This window comes from Bombus pyrosoma, linkage group LG6 (assembly GCF_014825855.1).
Source record: "Bombus pyrosoma isolate SC7728 linkage group LG6, ASM1482585v1, whole genome shotgun sequence".
NCBI classification, from domain to species: domain Eukaryota; kingdom Metazoa; phylum Arthropoda; class Insecta; order Hymenoptera; family Apidae; genus Bombus; species Bombus pyrosoma.
The window spans coordinates 1,209,666-1,227,974 of record NC_057775.1 but is presented as its reverse complement, the minus strand read 5'-3'; the positions used below and the strand labels follow the sequence as shown (position 1 = coordinate 1,227,974).

Here is an 18,309-nt window from a genome sequence, read left to right as displayed (position 1 = left end):
CATAACATTTCATATTAACATATATTTATATCATAACATAACATATATTTAATGAATATAACATAACATATTATTTGTGTTAATGATAATTTCCAAGAAGTAGATTTTTTGGGGAGAAAACGATATAATGTAACAAAATAAGTAGTATTTGGTAAAATGTATAGAATCAAAATTATATAAATTAAGAGCAACCATACATAAATTCCTTGTTAGCTATCATTACAATATGTTAACAAATAGTTTCAATGTTTTAAATGAAATTGAATATCATGTATATATAGACAAATACATATATATGTGTAAGGATTTTTAAATGTTATAAAAATTATGATAGTTCAACATTTGCAAAGAAATATTGTATCTCAAATTTGGGAAACCCTAATTCCAACAAAAATCATTATTTTATTTTATTTTACTTAAGAACTAAACTTCCCCGAACACTTACCGTGATTATATAGAATATTTATTGTTCATAAATCTCTATGAAGGATAAATGCCTCATAATTCAACGAAAAATACATAAAAGAAAGGTAGAAAGTGCAGAAAATTTTATTTATGACTCAGGGATTCAAATCGCAATTTCAAATTTTTGAAACCTTTTAAGTTTAGAGATTTTCTGACAAATTCAGGTAGAAATTCAGGTAGATTTCATAAGCTCACGCAAGCTTGTATTATATACAAGAACTGAAGATGCTAATAACAAATATTACTATTTGAATAATACAACATTAATTGATTAATCAATTAGGTCTTTGTATATATTGTGAATCATGTATTTTGTTATTTAAAGATATGTACTCAGGTCATAATGGTGGTACAACAAGTGCATCAAATAGTACGACAAAATCTCGGAAACCAAGAGGACAAAATGCTATTACTGATATAGTAGATCCAACAACTGGTAAAAATATAAGTCACGAAATTTACAAAGATAATGAAACTATTCAAAGTGGTGAATCCAGCAATCGTGAAACACCTCAGCCACAAGTGAGTAATATTATTATATTAATACACTAACAATTGACTATAAGAGCTGTGTATTTAAAAGAAGAAAAATCAGATTAAATATAAATAAAACGCAAATGCCGGTGTTCTAATTTTTATATTTATACCAATATTATTTTTATAATAATAACTTTTAGAATGAATGTGATGTTTTATTATACTCTTATAGTCAGTTGTTTACCTTATTAATATCTGTACCCAAAAGCCATGATCATTGAAGTATTTTTAAGATATTTTTATTTCGGACGATTAGAATATTGTATGAAAATTTTTATTACTCTTTCTATGTTACTCCTACTACTAGATTTTGTATTTATGATAGAATTTTAGTAGTACTAAATTTACGTCGATATACAAAATTTGAATGAATTGATTAAGCCACTTAGCTTAATTGCAGTTAACCCTTATAAAAATAGAATTAATTTTTATCTGGATTAGGTATATTATTATGTAGATACGTTATTTACATACAGTTTTTTGTAATTCTGCTTATAGTTTGCAAACCATGGCTGAGGGGTTACAGAGGTATAAAATATATTGAATGTTTCTTTTATTTCGTTTAGTACATTTGGTTTTATTTCTCGTCCTATGATTTAAGTTTGGAGCCAGTTTTTAGTTGTCAAACATAATCTTTATCCGATTGCTATGTATCATTGTCTATCACGCAGAATTGGTGATTGTTACAGAATAATGACGTCGAAGTGCAAGCCGACTTTGCAGCCCGGGTTGCAAAAACACTTGTGAAAGTCGCGACCGAAGAGTCCAATTCTGACTCGACGGTACCGACTTGTGTACCAAACACATCTACAACTCAAAATGTAACACAAAGTTTATCTAATTCCCAAACAAATTCTGCTAATGATGTGAATAATCAATGTAGTACCAGTTCACCTACAACACAGAATGTACCTAACGTAACCGCGTTATGTAGTCAATCTTTAGGTACCACTAGTACCGCGTCTCAAATAGACTCTTGTGCAATGAAAACAGAGTCGAAACCATTACAAATTCCTGTGAAGGAATTTCAGCCTCGAAGCGATTCGAAAAGTGGAGTCATCGAGGAATTACCATTACCTATATCATGTAATATCAACAAGAATGATATTTCTGCGCAGTTACCCGCAATGATTGTAACTGAAGTTGAAGTGAAGAGTACGAGTGCCACGTCTATTATAACACAGACATCAGTTTCCATTGTGACTATACCAAGTACGAACGTTCCGGAGGTCCCTAAACCGTCCACCACTGCCCCAAGTGCTAACCCTGTTCCTGCCAGAGAACCGTTCCCAAATTTATCCAATAAAAATTCATCGAGTTCACCGCCTAGAAGAAAATCTCAGACTCATACCCACAATCAATCTACTGCTACTGCTACTATTTCTGCTGCTGCAACTGAGTTGCCTTCGAGTGCCAAAGAACAAAAAGATAAAAAGACGAGGGAAAAGAGTCTTAGTTCTAGAGGTACTACTCCCACACCTACTCATAACCAAACAGATCATCACTTGAAAACCAATGGAGATGCGTCTGGTGATAAACCGGAATCCGATCCTGTTCGAACTGAAGTTCAACAACAAAAATCATCTGATGGTAAGTTTTTGCAAAATTCTAAGTTTTCATTTGTTTTATCAGTTATTTTTCTGTTTGCTATCGTAATACATAATTCATGATAATGTAGTTAGAGTAATATATGATATTGCAATAATAAGGCTCAAGTAAGGGATATTATATTATATTTATTATTATATTTAAATTTTTTGGTTGATATTTGAGCAATATTATATAAAAAAGGCATTTAAAATACAGATAATGTAATGCAGTCTATGTAAGATAAAAAGTTAAAAAAATGTAAATTTTTTATGATTTTATATTGCTATTTTTTAATTTATATGAGGTATATTAGCTAATATTTTACGGAAAATATTTCTTTATTTTTCTCTTTTTTATTCAAAATATGAATATATACATTATTGCTTGGTTTACATTTTTCTTACAAATAATTGGTTTATGTTTTTGTATAGACATTTCTTATTTGATTTACAATATTATTGATAGTTATGCTCGTGATCGTTAATCATTTTGTATGTATCCTACACTCATATATTGCAATAATGATTTTTCGAAAGAATACAATATTTTCATATACATATACAAATTAGAGTTATAGATTAAGATTTCCGATATATCTACATAGTTTTTCTCCGTTTTTCTCATATCACTGTAATTTGAACTTTGCTTCTGTGATAGCTTCAATAATCATCATTGTCCATAAGTTTACATGTTAATTGCTATGAACTAGTAATTCGGTTAATGTTAATGTTAAATCATAGTATATAGTGTGCTTACCCGCGAAGATATTTTCAAATAGGCATGCTTAAAAATGTATGCATCACATATGTAAAGGAAACGTATCTCTTCAGTTACACACATGGAAATAGATTTGAATATTTTGAAACTTTTCATTCTTTTTTACAAAATGTAAAGCACCTATGATTGAAATGTCGTGTGGTTATGTTATTTAAAAATATCTTTAAAAAGAAGGGTTGTTGGATATTACTGTGATATTACAATACGATTTACTTTGATTCAAACCTAAAAGTTTTATAATTCCTTCTGCTTGCATCCAACTTAAACTTCGCAATTGTGACGCAAATTTTATTTTAAATACATTAATTTCGTATTCATTTCAATATACATTAAAGCATTTAATATACATTCAATATACATAGATTATTTTTACACGTATACGAAGAAGTTTGCATTAAACGATGCATTAAACGTTTCTCAAAATAGATTATGCAAGATGATACTTTTTCATGAAATTTAATATGGAACATTTAAGTAATAACATTATTGAAGTTGAAAGATATTCGAACATTCAAGCAAGTGAAGACATATTATTTAAAGCATACATCTCAAATTTATAATTGAAACAATCGAATAGTGTTGTAAGACAAAAAATTCTTAAATACAAAAATATTTAGATCGTAGTAATGATCTAAGTGGAAACTATTAATTTTTAAAGTAGTTCTATTATAAAACATTAATTTATATTGCAAAGTGAAATAAAAGTACAGGGATGTCAAATTAATTCTATTCAAATTCTATTATAGATATTTTTTAAAAATGGGAACAAAAAGAAGGTTAAGTTTTCGTTACTTGTATGGAGGAAAATCGAGCAAAGTAGTTTTCCGTGTATTTGTCAAACCTTAATTTTATTACGTGAATTCTTATTTCTTGGGGAAAAATACGTTTTAAATACATGGAATGAAAGGACTATAGTGACGATAAATACATTGTCCATGAGATTAAAATTTTTATTCTTAATCGCACTAAATTAAATTCAATCGTTTCAACAAAATTGCATTATACAAGTTACAAATTTAATTATTCCTAGTAATTTTTAAAAATTTGAGAATATTATAAGCAAAGTGTAGCATACATCATGTAATTTATTGGAATACTTGTTTCTAATGTGAACGGATCTTTTTTCAATGATTGAAATGCAAGGTATATATAAAACTCCGAAGGGAGCTTCGAACCAAACTGTGACATCATACGACGAAAAGGCGCGAAATGTACCGAAGGTACACGAACATCGGCGATTGTGTTGCTGGAGGGAGGTTCCCGACTTGTTTCCTCGTTGAACAACGGAGGTTCCTCCAGTAGCCAGCACGTGCTGTGCTAGCCAGCTGTGTTTTTTACTCCGTTTTTCCCATTTCCCTTTTCCTTTTATAATTTTTTCCTTTTTTAATTAATAATTGTATATTCGTAGTTATACATAATTCTATATTTACATTCATACTACTTAAAAGGTTACTCATCTTTGAGCTTGCATACTTCATAACGTAACGAATACGCTTAATGTATTTGCGTCTTTACTATATTCCGTTCCTATATAAGGTTTCTTTTTTATCTTGCGATATTCTGTAGAATTTATACACGTAATCCTTTATTTAATTGTAACGAGCGCCCTTTACACGCATCGTTTCTCTTTTCCTTATAAAAATCTACGCGTCTCTATCTGAAAGTCCTTATGTGTACTGGCTTTAAAGGATACAGGTCTTATTGCATTCTTTTTTTACTTTTTTATTTTAAATTATTGTTACTGTGACAAAGTGATCAAGCGGATGCAACGACCACGGCAGAGGAATATCTTGATACAAAATGTATGTATAAATTATTTTGGTTTGGCCTTAGAACAATTTATCAAGTTAATAGGTATGGTTGCAATATAATACCTGCTTTTCGCAACGTGGTTCCGACATCTTGTATTCACAAACTTTCTCAAATGTGAGCTCCATTATAACATCTAATACTTTTTTATACTTACATATTTGTAATTGGTTTAACGTTTTTCGTAGTTTTCTCCCAAGTTGTATATTTATTCTTTAAAAAGAAAGTAAATCTTAAATTGTGGAAAATATATTTCGAAGCATCAATTGTGTTCAAATATGGCTGCTTTTGACCTCACGGGACACATAGTGAATATCATATTTTAAGAGGTTTAAAATCATTATTATTTAGTAAGGTTAAAAGTTTTAAAAAGGACATTTATTACAAGAGGAAATTGAAGTATTTAGTTACTTTATGAAAATCCCTGTAATTTGGAATCCGTTACACTTTAAACACGTGTTTCTGAAATGATTTAATATTCAAGCATTTTGCTTTTTATCCGTTATTTAAATTTATAGGCTTGCATATATTAAAAATTGATTAATATATAATGCTTATTTTACAGAATACAAGTATTTTCTACACAGTATTATTAACAGTAGTTTTATGTTTCTACGTATCAGCTTGCGTAGCCATTTTGTGAGCCGTTACAAAAGAGAACTACTCCATATTTGATCATCAGTTTCTATGTATGATAACTGAAATCATTAAATTTTTGAATTTGTTCATTTTCTTTCTGTTTTTCAGATATTTTTTTACCGCACGTGAATAATTTCATTATGTTTAATAAGAATAACGTAAAGTAAATCATTCTAAAGTAACCTCTTAAGTATTCCTTATACCGCATGAGCAGAAAAATTTTGATTAATTTTTAAAGATATTTGTTCGTTGAGACTATTTCGTAAGCAAAATTGAAAAAAGTCTAGTATTGGTTAGAGGCAGTAGCAGAGAAAGAAAAATGCACATTTGGGCTTTTAGAAATAGACATAACAACGGAGGAAATTATTGGGTGTGTCGCCACTACTTCATTTATGGATGACTCTATTTTTTACTAGATATCTAGATTAATATTATAGAGTGGAATTAAACGTGAAATACTAACTCAGTATAAGATTATTTCTCTTTCATTGATATTTTTATTACTTATTTCACTTCATAAAAAATTGTTTCGTGTGTAGAAGTGAAGTAGCGCCATTTTTGGGTGTATGATAGTGAAAATTGTATTACTGTTCGGTCATTAAGTCGCATGAGGTCACGGCCACACATGTATGGCGAGCTACATGCATGGTTTGAAGGTCTCTTAATGCCGTTTCACAAGAGCACGCGTCGTGCGTGTGCAAAAAATATCTTAAGACTTTCGGCGTCAGTGGCAACCTTGAGCGTTCACCAATCCGGTGAAAGGTTTCCACTGGCTAGAAAAAATGGTCGTATGAATTGTATATATTTCCCATACGATAAAATTCAATAAATTAATACATGATGCTATGCTAATTTTGAGAACAAATTGAATGACGATATACAATAAATTGGAAAATTTTCTTAATTTTATCAATATAAAAGTTACTATTTACCTGCTATAGTAATAATGAATTGCATCTCTTTAATGTTAAATATAAATTGCATAATTTTTTATTATAATTCTGATTCTTAAAAATTATACAAATGAAATCGTGAAAGTGTCGTTTTTGAAGTATCGTCTCGAATTTTTAATTCCAATTGACATTTCCAATTTCCGCCCAGATGCATATGTTATGGTCAATTTTATATTCGGTATTATTTATAATTTTGTTATGTTTTTGAACTAATATAAGCTATGTGCATTGTTCGAATATCCTACTCGGTAAATTTGATGAATAATAAAATGAAATAAATTTCGTGTATACCTTTAACGATCATTCAGCGTTCTTTTTAGATATTGTTACCTCGACCTGCTTTTATAAAATCTTACTCAAGCTACTTTCATGCATCAAATTAACTGCTATCTTATAGTAAAATACTTTTTTTAAAAGTTGTTGCTAAAGAATTGTACATAGGAATAATTTTAAATGATTATTCCGAAATAATAAAATATTGTCTTGCTTTCTTTTATTACTCAGGTATCTTATTTGATTTTGTTTTTCTTTGTTGTGCATATGCACACATAATTCTCTATGTATACATACATAGAAAAATGTTATTTCTAAACGGAATTGTTTATTTAGTATTATAAAGCTGGAAAAAAAAGGTGTTGAGTTGTACTGAATAAGTTTGTCAAGTTACAAACTATTCCTGTATTAAAAATCATTTATTAAAATTTCTGTCGAAAGATTATCATTTTACTGCATAGTTAACTAATTTAATTTCTTCTGTCAAGCAGTTATTTTAAAAGCTTTATCGGAATATTAATAAGATAATTCGTGCATAGTTTTCTGTCTAAATTTATATTTATTCTTTTACGATGATAAACGTGCAACTTTTTATAATATAACAGTCACTCTAACAATCATTCAGCACCATCAGAGTTTTTGTATTTATGGTTAGTCAAAGAAATGAAAAATTATGGATAATGATAGGGAATATGAAATTGATCATAATATAAGTTTTATCATTGAGACTATTAACGTATCTTCCAATGGAAGATGTAGAAATTCTACTTTCGATACATTTCGGTTAAAGCAGTTCACATGTTGTCAGGTTAGGTATTAGGAAAGTCACTAATGCGCTTGCTCCGGCGCGCAACCGGCGAACAGAACTAATTTAAGAAATCCTATGTCGTGCCTGTCGGTTTGCACCAGTTCTCAGGTTAAAATAGATGCGTGAAAGTCGTGTAAGAAGAGCTTCCAAGGGAATTTTCGAAGTGTTACTACAGTTTTCTGAATAAACCGGACCGAAAAATCTGTATACGTCAATCTTTTCATTGAGAATTCATTTGTACCTGTATTTTTTATTTGCTGTTATTCAGAGAATTCCGTTACTATTGTACTGTAATCTTGACTTTCTTCTGTGCTCTATCTCCCTCTGTGAAAAGAGTAAAAAAGGAATTTAAAATGCGTTGTGCACGGTTGCTCGTTGTTACGCGTGTGATCATGGATCCATCTACCCCAGTTTTGGCAAGCTTTTGGCAGATTTATAAATAAATACTGATTCAGTGCAGCAGTAGCATACAAGCTGTTGAAACTCGAGCCGCACAAAGAGTTTTATGTTGCAAGAATGTGATTTGCAATAATATGTAATATGCTTGTAATATGGCATGGACAGGCACACATTGTGGCTTAAACATGCGTAAATAATAGTATATCTTTGATTATTGATAATCGTGAAAATGAGTGACCGCAAAGTTAATGGTAACGCTCGTGTCAGCACCAGCTCTCGATCAAGAAGTAATCGTCGGGGTTCCAGAGACCATGGTACATATTTAATTATATATTAATATAAAAGTGAAGTGAGTGTGTGATAACACATGTTAAAAGAGACTACTTCGCTACTTTCACCCCCATTTTCGTACATTCTATTTCGAATGTTACGGAAATGCTCCATATATGAGCCATATAGAAGTCAAACCGATCAATTTCGTCCAGAATAATCGTTTGCTTCTCGAAACACTAAACACTAATCCTGTATTTTAGTCTCGAAATTAAGAAATTTTCAAAAAATTGTGTTAATCAGTTTTTATTTTTTTATTTCTGCAATCACTCAAAAACTTACAAATTTAGGTTGATTTTAGAATTGGTAGATTTTAGAAAAGCTTCAATATATTACATGTATAATGCAATTTACTGATTTTATTGCATAAAAATTTTTGCTTTTAAATTATTTACTTAAAGGATGTGGTATCATCGAATATATTTAGTTCTTGTACGAATAAATACACTTATTTTTAACAATATTATTTCGAGAATAACGAACCATCTTTCTTTTTCTTACTTCTTTGTGAAGGTATGATAAGATGATGTGCTAATGTAAATCATTAATTTTTTCTCCTCTGACATTCATAAATTTCTGTATACATTAATAAAATAGTGAAATGTCACACTACGAAATGTACTGTGATCTGAGACTATAATTATCCTTGGCTTGTAGCCGAAATACTCACTTTTCTTTACAGCTGCATCTCTCGGTAGTGATATGAATGTAATAATACTTTTGATGACTATTTACGATTCACGCATCGTGCGAATAAATGTATACTTTTTCCGTTAAAATCTGGTATTATATAAAGTTTTAGATAAGTTTTAGTAATCTAATTATTATATGTAATATGGTTTTTCTGTTTGTCAGGTAAAGCTATGCAGAAGCAAAAGAGTAAAAACAGGCTCAAACCCCGTGAACTTAATCGGAAAGGAGCGGAGAAAGAAGGTACAGATATGGATGCTTTCGTAAACACGGTACCTCCGGCGAAACCTGAAATAAAACAAGACAACAAAGATCCTTTAACACCGAAGGACAGTAATAAGGAAGGAAATCGTGAAATTATGAAGGATAATAAGGAAAAAGATAACTACGAACCAAAAAAAGAGAAGGAAGCTACTTCCGATCATACAAAGGAAAGGGCGGGGAAACAAACACCCGTGACACTAGATAGCCTAAAAGAAAGTATTCTCATACAAACACCTGCTATAGAAAAACTGCCAAGCAACAAAGAAACTATAAAGGAATCTTCCCCTAAGATAGAGGATAATAATAAATCGAACGCATGTAATATGCAATCAAAATCAGTTCCTAATGATGTTGTTGATCATGTGAAAGTTAAAGAAGAGTCCGATGTACAAGCAATAGTAGCACAAAAGAATGAAGAAAATTCGAAGGTTTCAGCAATTCGAACGGTTAACGAAGAGAAGCCGCAAACATCTCCGGTTATTGAAAAAACAACCGAAAGCGAAACTCCGGTTCAAACTGAAATCACATCGGTTACAAATCAAATACAATTGAAATATAAATATAAGGAGGACCAGTGGAGTCCTATAAATAAAAGCGGTAAAAAGATTTATGATCGTGAGTTTTTAATGAAACTACAGGATGATCCTAATAGTAAAATCAAACCGTCTAACTTACCAGATTTAGACGTTGTTTTGAAAGATAGTTCAAAGGTATTGTATAAAAATGATTATTTCTATTTCGTATTATTAATATAAATACATAAGATATATAAAACGATAATTCTTATAGGCAAGGAATAATGTTGAACTTAGGCTATTTAAAGATACAAATATCAATAGACATGATGTTTTATTCCCTGGATTCATAAAACCGTTAAACGCAAATAACCGAGCGGTAAGTTGGAAAAGTTGAAATAGGTAGAGTTGGAATGATTAATAAGTGATGTATTATAAATAGAAAGTAGTGAACTGAAATTCCTTGATAGAGAATATTTTTTCTGATATTTGGATTTTATTGTACATTAGATCATCATGAATGTTAACATGTTAATATAATGTATTTATCTCTATGTAGCCACCACCGAATCGGAAGAGCAATCCAGGGAAATCATCGAAACCAATAAAGCCAAATGTTATTCATGTATCGTTATCCTTGAGGGAAGACGTAAAATTAAGGGAAACTGAAAATGCATGGAGGCCGACAAGATTGAAAAGTTTGAATCTTAGTGAAGAAGAAGCTAAATCGGAAGCTCTTTACAAGAGAGTTAGAAGTGTACTAAATAAACTCACACCGCAGAAATTTAATACTTTAGTCGATCAGGTTCGTACATTAACCATCGACACACCGGAACGACTGCAGGGCGTCATCAATTTAGTCTTCGAGAAGGTAAATCTATTTATTGAATGTCTGCTGCAATAATTATGTAATTCTTAGTTATGTATAATTTAATTTATTAACTTTTAGGCTGTGGATGAACCAAGCTTTTCTGTAGCATATGCATTAATGTGCAAAGAACTTGCTGTAATGGAAGTCTCAGGTTCAGACAAGAATTCAGACAAACAAGAGTGCTCATATACCTTCAAGAAACTCATTATTAATCGTTGTCAAAAGGAATTCGAAAGAAATCCAGTAAACGAGGTGGCAAGAGCTGCTAAACTCAAGGAAATAGAAGAATGTATTGATCCTGTAAGTCCAATCAATAAATATTTCTGTATTGTATTGTATTATACATTTTTATATTTTCATTATCATTAAATTGTTTTACATTTAAAATTAGGAAAAGAAAAAAGATTTGCAGTTACAATTTGAGGATGAAGAACGAAAGACACGTATAAAATCAGTAGGAAATATACGGTAAAGTAACATAAATGTAACCTAAAGCATGTAGTTATCTTGTAAAAGCATTACATTACCTCTCAATGTATAGATATACATAATGTAATGTACATTATAATTTTGTATTTTTTATGCTACACTTCTTACTTTTTGTTCTGCAGATTTATTGGTGAATTGTATAAACAAGGAATGTTAACAACTAAAATCATGCATCGTTGCATAAAGGAACTGTTAATTCAGAGTGATGAAGATAGTCTTGAATGCTTGTGCAAGTTGTTAACAACAGTCGGAAAAGATTTAGAGTCAAAAGTGTCTGCAGAAGTAACTTTGTTTTTTATTATAATTAATAAAAAGCATTCAGTTTGTTACTAAAAAGATAATAATTTATTCCCTTTTTATTAGGAAATGCAAGATTATTTCAATAAAATGCAAGATATTGTTGCACGACGGGGGCATGGAAAAATTAGCTCTAGAATTCGTTTTATGCTGCAAGATGTAATAGATTTAAGAGCAAATAGCTGGATTCCAAGGAGAGATGATAGTAACCCTAAAACAATAGATCAAATTCAAAAAGAAGCAGATTCTGAAAGATTAGATAGCCAATTGAGTAACACTCCTTTAAGTACACCTCGAAAAGATGAACGTACTAATGATAGAAAAAGGAATCGTAAGTATTTAGTCAATGTAATATCTGGATTAATAACACTATAACAAAGATATAAATATAAATTATAAATAAATTGATATTTTATAAGTGGAGAACTCGGTTTTATAATACAGCAGCATGATGATATCATACATTTTTTGCCAGACTAGAGTTTCTGATAAGAATGATTGTATTGTGTATTCTGACAACTTTTATTTAATTGTTCACATTATTATATCGCTTATAAATAAATAGTATGTTATTCAATCAATAATGCATTATAATATAGGTGGTGTTGGTCCCACTGATGATGGTGGTTGGAGTCAACCTGTTGTCAGAACAAGGCAACCATATTCTGTTGAGACAGCTAAGCTTAAAAATAAACCTGTAAGCATTTATATTACTAAAACTTCAATAATAGTTACGAAAGGCTTATAGTCACAAGTACAGCGAAGATGAATAATAACAAATAAATATTCATCATTTTTATTTTAGCCTCCAATGGATGATTTACAATTAGGAAGCAGAAACATGTATATGTGGAAAACGCCTTCGAGTTGTGGCTCAAAGGCAATAAATTCAAATAAATTTGCATGCTTAGAAAATGTATCGAACTTAGATCAAGATAAACGAAAAACGTCTCCACAACTCTCTGGGTAAGAGAGTAATTTTTTTATGATTATTATATTTTTTATTGCTCAATATTTAATAAAATAGGTGTGATGAAATATAGATTGCTAGGCTAGAGTTTCTGATATGAAGTATGACTTTAAGAATATCCTGAATATTTTTTTAATAATCACATATAGGATATACAGAATAATCCGAATAATTAATATTATAATCTCATTTATTTTTAGATCAAGGTCTACTGGACCAAGAGAGTATGGTCGTGACTACAAACCTTCCTATGGTATGTCTATGATACGTTAGATAATAAAAGAATTAAATAATTTGTTGATTTTTTAAGCAAAAAATTATGAAACACATGATGACAAATTTTTTATTTTTGAAAAGTTGAACTTAATGTTGTTAAGCCAAAAGGATTCTGATATTTTAAAAAATACATTTCACGTTTACTTTATTCATATTATTTAAATGTAAGAAAATTTTATATTTTCATTATTACAGATGGTAGGAGTTCTCGGAATGGTAGTCACCAATTAAGCAGTTCGTCGTCAAGTAGAGACAGTTCGTTATTAGATAATTCACAAAGTCAAAGCGTTTCTATGCCACCGCCATCATTGAAGTCGTCCTCACAACCTACCTCTAGCTCCCATAAACCTCAGATGTCAGAAGAAGAATTTATGAAAACGTTAAACAAAATAATGAAAGACTATCTCAAAAATCCTATCATTGAAGTGAGTTTTTGCTATATTCATATTCTATGTTTATATAAATTATTATATCACAGTATTAATTGATTTCCTTAGTTAATAATATTATGATTATTAACATTAGCACGCTCCTTAGATCCATCTCTGCTTTTTGCTAGGAGATGCTTGAGTCATTAGTGTGCTAGATTATGTAATACCTTCCTTCTGATCTTCTTAAACAGTGTTATAAATTAGCTATAATGCTATATTTATATAAATAATTGCTTGAGTGATCAGTAGGTGGACACACTTTTATTTAAAAAATCCATCCTAATAAAATACAATTTATTTAAATATCTGTTATAATTGGAATTTTTTATTTTGTAGAAAGTTTCGTTGGCTATTCAACAGAACTTCGATAACACATTAACAAAATTCATACGTGAATTGATCAACTTTGTTCTTGAAAAGTCACCTCTCGACAGAGAATGCATATCGTATCTTTTGTCGCATTTAATTACTCAAAAAATTTTACCTATATCACATCTAAGAAACGGGTAAGTTATTTTGTACGTATGTATGTCTATAATGTTATTTGATGCACTAATTAAGATCACTTTTTAATTAAATCTTTTGTATAAATGATGAAATATTTATGCAGAGAAAAAGGTGTTGAATAATAAATACAAAGCCAAAAGGATACTGATTAAAAATTTCAGTATAAAAATTCTAAATGTATGTTTTTTCGGTAATACTAATCACAACTACCTTTTTAGATTCATTGAAATATTGGAACTAGTTGATGATCTTGTACTCGATATACCCAAAGTTTGGTTATATCTAGCAGAGATATTATGTAAGTAAATAACATTAAAACTTTATGCCTAAAGATAACTGTCATTTGTGATGATTATTCTTTACCGTAGAGTTTCCATGCGGGAATTTTAGCTCAACAGGACTGAAAACGATGACAAAAAATACTATTTATACCAAAAGAAAATTAGTATTATGATATTTCTTTCTTTTTACAGCACATCCAATAGAAGAGGAGATAGTCCCCCTAACCGAGTTGAAACCTATATTTGATAGTTTAAGAACTCGGGGATATGTAGGCAAATTCCTTGGGGAATTATTATCGAAAATATCCCGAGATAAAGGACATAAGTGGGTTGCAGATAAATGGGACCAAAGTGGACTTAAGTTGAGTAATGTAATTGATACAGAACTTGAAGAAGTTGACAAAATCATTAAAGATTACGTAAGTTGGCGCTAAAATTATTAATAAATGTTACTTTTAAATAACGGGGATTAAGAATAATGTTATTATTCATAGAACTTGGAGTTCTGCACTGGTGATTATAATAGTGCCAAAAGCTCAACTAGTAATCAACCCACAATGCAGCAAATTCATGATGAACTTAGAAAACTCATGAAAGAAAGTAGTTTCGATGAAATTTGTGGGTGGATAATTGTAAGTATTTTAAATTTAATTGTATATTATTTTACAAAATATTAAACAGTTATACTTCATTCATTGGCCATTACAGGTACATGTAGGTAATCGGGTCAAAGAACCCACTTTTATTCGAATATTAACGACTGCCATTTTAGAGACGTCCATGGGTACGTTTTGCTATTTTATCATATTTCTTCTTTAACATTTTTAGTGACTATAATTGTTTGTGTGCTTTTTTTATTATTATTATTAGAACCAGTGAACAACAGGTGGTGTTTAAACAGCGAAGCTTTTATTAATTTACAACAGTTAATTCGCCGATTCGTCGATGCAAATGAATCTTTAGAATTGCAGTGTCTTTATGCAATCCAACTTCATTTGCACAGTCTACAATATCCACACGGTAACATACAGGAATAAAATGTTGTTCTCTGTAATAGAAAGTTAGTTATAATTATAAAAAATTTTCACCTACAGGGACTCTCTTCAATATTATGACAAATTTGTCGGATTATAACATAATTTCAAGCGACGCGTTCCTAACGTGGAAAAAGAGTCCTGAACCAGCCCAGCGTGAATGGCATGGAGTCGCAACGATGGCGCTGACTTCGTTTTTCACTGGTTTACAAGAAGCTGATGATGCTTCCAGCGTGGAAGACGTATCAACTAGCGTCAGCCAAGAACGTTGTTGACGTTACCGTGATCGAGTACATTACCGTCTATTAAAAAGACTTAAATATATATTTCCTCGTTAAAAAAAACTACGCGAAGTGAAATCAAATTGCAGTTTTTTAAAGGAAAACATCATATGTATTGAAAGAATACAAAAAGTGATGTGCGCGTGTGCATGTATTATAGTATAGAACTTCAAAGAACAAGAAGTGACAGATAATAAAGAAGGTTATCATAAAAACGGACACAATAGCTCAGATCGCTATACATAATGAAGATAAAGATTAATTATTAATTATGATACAGAAGTAAATACAAGATAATTATATATAATTCATTGAAATGGTTTAAAGTTTAAATAAAGCAAAAAAAAAAACACTCAAGGACATTATCGTATTTCTTATATGTTGCGATGTCACTGCAGCTTGTCAATCGCCCAATAAATTGAATATTACGTACAATTTTTCTTTTACGCTTTATATTGGAAACTCGAGAAAACTATATCCAATTTCATCAAATGATATTCGCAAAACATCCGGTACTTGCTATGTGCAAGATAGATAAAAAATTAAAAATCAGATGTGTATAAGTAGATCAATTTTAAGTAAATTATATTTGAGACATATGCAAAAGAAAAACTATTGATAACCAAGCCTGACGCAAGGGCAATGGTTCTTTCTACGATTATAACAAATATAACAATTACTAATTTATATCTTGCGAACTTATAATGTATTCAACCGTATGAAGAAAAATATACATTCACAACTAAAAGTGAATGAAAGTGAATACTAAAACATAACATTACGAACCATGTTGTGGTTCGGCGCGATATGTTTCGTAATGCAAAATATGCTGAAACTAGAAAAAGGATACAAATGGTGTGCATATTAAGGCGCTACTATTTTTTAACACTAGTTATTTATGAACATTGAGAGAGCAGGTCATAGTGCGTGGAATATAATGTCTGCATGAATTCAGATCGACCGTATAATAGGAAATTGTATAAAATTATTACACTAATTTAAAGTACAGTGTGAAAAATACATTTTCTGAGTATATTACACACACACGTGCACGCACACACACACAATTATATATATGACTTTATATATATAGTGTGTGCGTGCGTGCATGTGTGTATGTGTATGTACATTTATATATAATACACAAAATGAAATAGGAAATTTGAATGCAATCATGAAAAATTTTCGTTTAATTTTAGGAAATACTACATTGTTTTTGTGTAATGTTTCTCGTACTGAATGTATTCTCCTTATTTAAGAAATTGTAATTATTAATTAATACCGAAATGTTCAAATTTGTTATTTGATTATTAGATACTAGCAGAATTTGTCATTTATCATTTTTTCAAAGTTTCTCTGCGTTGTTGAAGGGATAAAAGGTTACCACGTAGATATTTCATCCAACTTGCATTAAATACATATGTATGCGTAAACATATGTTTATACATGTACATGTGTATGTAAATATACAATATAAAAAAATTATAGTTCTTGCTTCACAGAATGTCCATAGCTTGTTCTTAAATTTTCATACTATATATACCCTTCACCATCGTGAGTTCATTATATGTTTATTTCTTTCATCGCATCTTATAATTACACTATATAATTTATTTGTATTCCAAATTCTTAATTTTTGTTTAATAATCTAAAATTAATTACAGAATGTTGAAAAACTTCTTTTATGTTTTTTGTGAATTATATAATAGAAAATTTTTAAGTATAAAACGCAGCATTTTTTTGAACACGACAAAATCGAAGGAGATAAGAAGGATGAGATTGTAGGGAAGTCACATACATCACTATTACTTTTTTCACACTGTAAAAATGAGACATACATGAAATACAGAAGAACGGAAAATTTTGTGTATGAGTTAAATATTAATGATTTATAACATTTGTCTCCTTGAAAGATTTCATTCTACTCCAGTAGTAGAATGTATCATTCGACGGGTTGAAACATAAAATAGAAGACGCAGTAAATAAATAAAATTACAATAATTTATATATTAAAAAACGTTGTTGAGGAAATGTCGATAAGTGAATTACAACAAAGAAATGATCCCTGTAAATATTTAATAAGTAAATATTGTAAGTGAAATATGATCAGTTTGCAAAAATAATGGAAGAAGATAGCATTGTTATTATGCTGACTGGAATGTTGCACATGCATGCGACGCATTGTGCCGGTGGTTCACGTATGAACACGCACGTATATCGTTATTTTACATATATTTGCGTGTGCCTACGTTTACATTAATACACATATACAAAATATAAATAAAATATCACGAAAAATTCCAAAACACAATACAAAAATACACACATACACTTCTATGATAAATCATATCTATACATAAAAGAAAAAAAAATAAAAAAGAACTCCATGTCAAACTGTTGTTGATTATTTTCTTGAATATATGCCTGTCTAGATACATCGATCACACCGCCGAAGAAACTGATTAATTAAATTAGTAACCTGTATATTTTTTTGTAACACTGTTCAAATAATATTGTTTCCATAATCCTGAACGAGATACGTGTAATACTATACGAATTATATATATGAACACGATTTCGAATAAATCTTATTAAAATTTCAACGTTAATATCTGATGCACTTGAAATTTCAAAAATTGTAGATATTGTATACTTAACAGGATGTAATAATTTACAGTATAACATTAAGATGCAATAATTATAATCATACTGTAATGTATCACGTAAATACGCATTTTTAGAAAAATACTAAACGCGTAATATCCTATATTGTATATTTATTACAATGTAGTTATTTTATATGTATGTAATATAACTGAAATT

General features: G+C 29.8%; 1 protein-coding gene, 1 long non-coding RNA gene and 1 other non-coding gene across 7 annotated transcripts in view; 2 read left to right on the top strand and 1 right to left on the bottom strand.

The window, feature by feature from the left end:
• LOC122568494 (eukaryotic translation initiation factor 4 gamma 3-like) overlaps positions 1-17,880 on the top strand; it is a 44,730-nt gene extending 26,850 nt beyond the window's left edge. For 3 of the 4 annotated variants that reach the window (XM_043728273.1, XM_043728272.1, XM_043728271.1), the window contains exons 6-25: positions 791-987; positions 1,692-2,592; positions 9,436-10,244; positions 10,324-10,428; positions 10,609-10,920; positions 10,999-11,220; positions 11,312-11,388; positions 11,532-11,691; positions 11,773-12,037; positions 12,306-12,403; positions 12,512-12,672; positions 12,877-12,929; positions 13,148-13,377; positions 13,720-13,889; positions 14,109-14,188; positions 14,364-14,590; positions 14,666-14,803; positions 14,880-14,955; positions 15,042-15,191; positions 15,266-17,880. In XM_043728273.1, coding sequence (XP_043584208.1) covers positions 791-987; positions 1,692-2,592; positions 9,436-10,244; positions 10,324-10,428; positions 10,609-10,920; positions 10,999-11,220; positions 11,312-11,388; positions 11,532-11,691; positions 11,773-12,037; positions 12,306-12,403; positions 12,512-12,672; positions 12,877-12,929; positions 13,148-13,377; positions 13,720-13,889; positions 14,109-14,188; positions 14,364-14,590; positions 14,666-14,803; positions 14,880-14,955; positions 15,042-15,191; positions 15,266-15,480 — 4,646 coding nt within the window. In that variant the 3' untranslated portion in view covers positions 15,481-17,880. The remainder of the gene's footprint in view (positions 1-790; positions 988-1,691; positions 2,593-9,435; positions 10,245-10,323; positions 10,429-10,608; positions 10,921-10,998; positions 11,221-11,311; positions 11,389-11,531; positions 11,692-11,772; positions 12,038-12,305; positions 12,404-12,511; positions 12,673-12,876; positions 12,930-13,147; positions 13,378-13,719; positions 13,890-14,108; positions 14,189-14,363; positions 14,591-14,665; positions 14,804-14,879; positions 14,956-15,041; positions 15,192-15,265) is intronic. The other variant, XM_043728275.1, reaches the window with a different exon arrangement.
• On the bottom strand, positions 2,601-8,469 carry LOC122568503. 2 transcript variants are annotated; one of them, XR_006317098.1, is made up of 4 exons: positions 8,093-8,469; positions 5,590-6,590; positions 5,244-5,391; positions 2,601-5,158 (listed from the first exon to the last, which is right to left on the bottom strand). It is a non-coding gene; the product is annotated as an uncharacterized LOC122568503 (long non-coding RNA). The 2 variants fall into 2 exon arrangements; XR_006317097.1 differs by lacking the exon at positions 5,590-6,590 and having other exon boundaries at positions 2,605-5,158.
• Positions 13,476-13,641, top strand: LOC122568838. The gene has a single exon (XR_006317212.1). It is a non-coding gene; the product is annotated as a small nucleolar RNA SNORA53 (small nucleolar RNA).
• Positions 17,881-18,309: the final 429 nt, after the last annotated feature.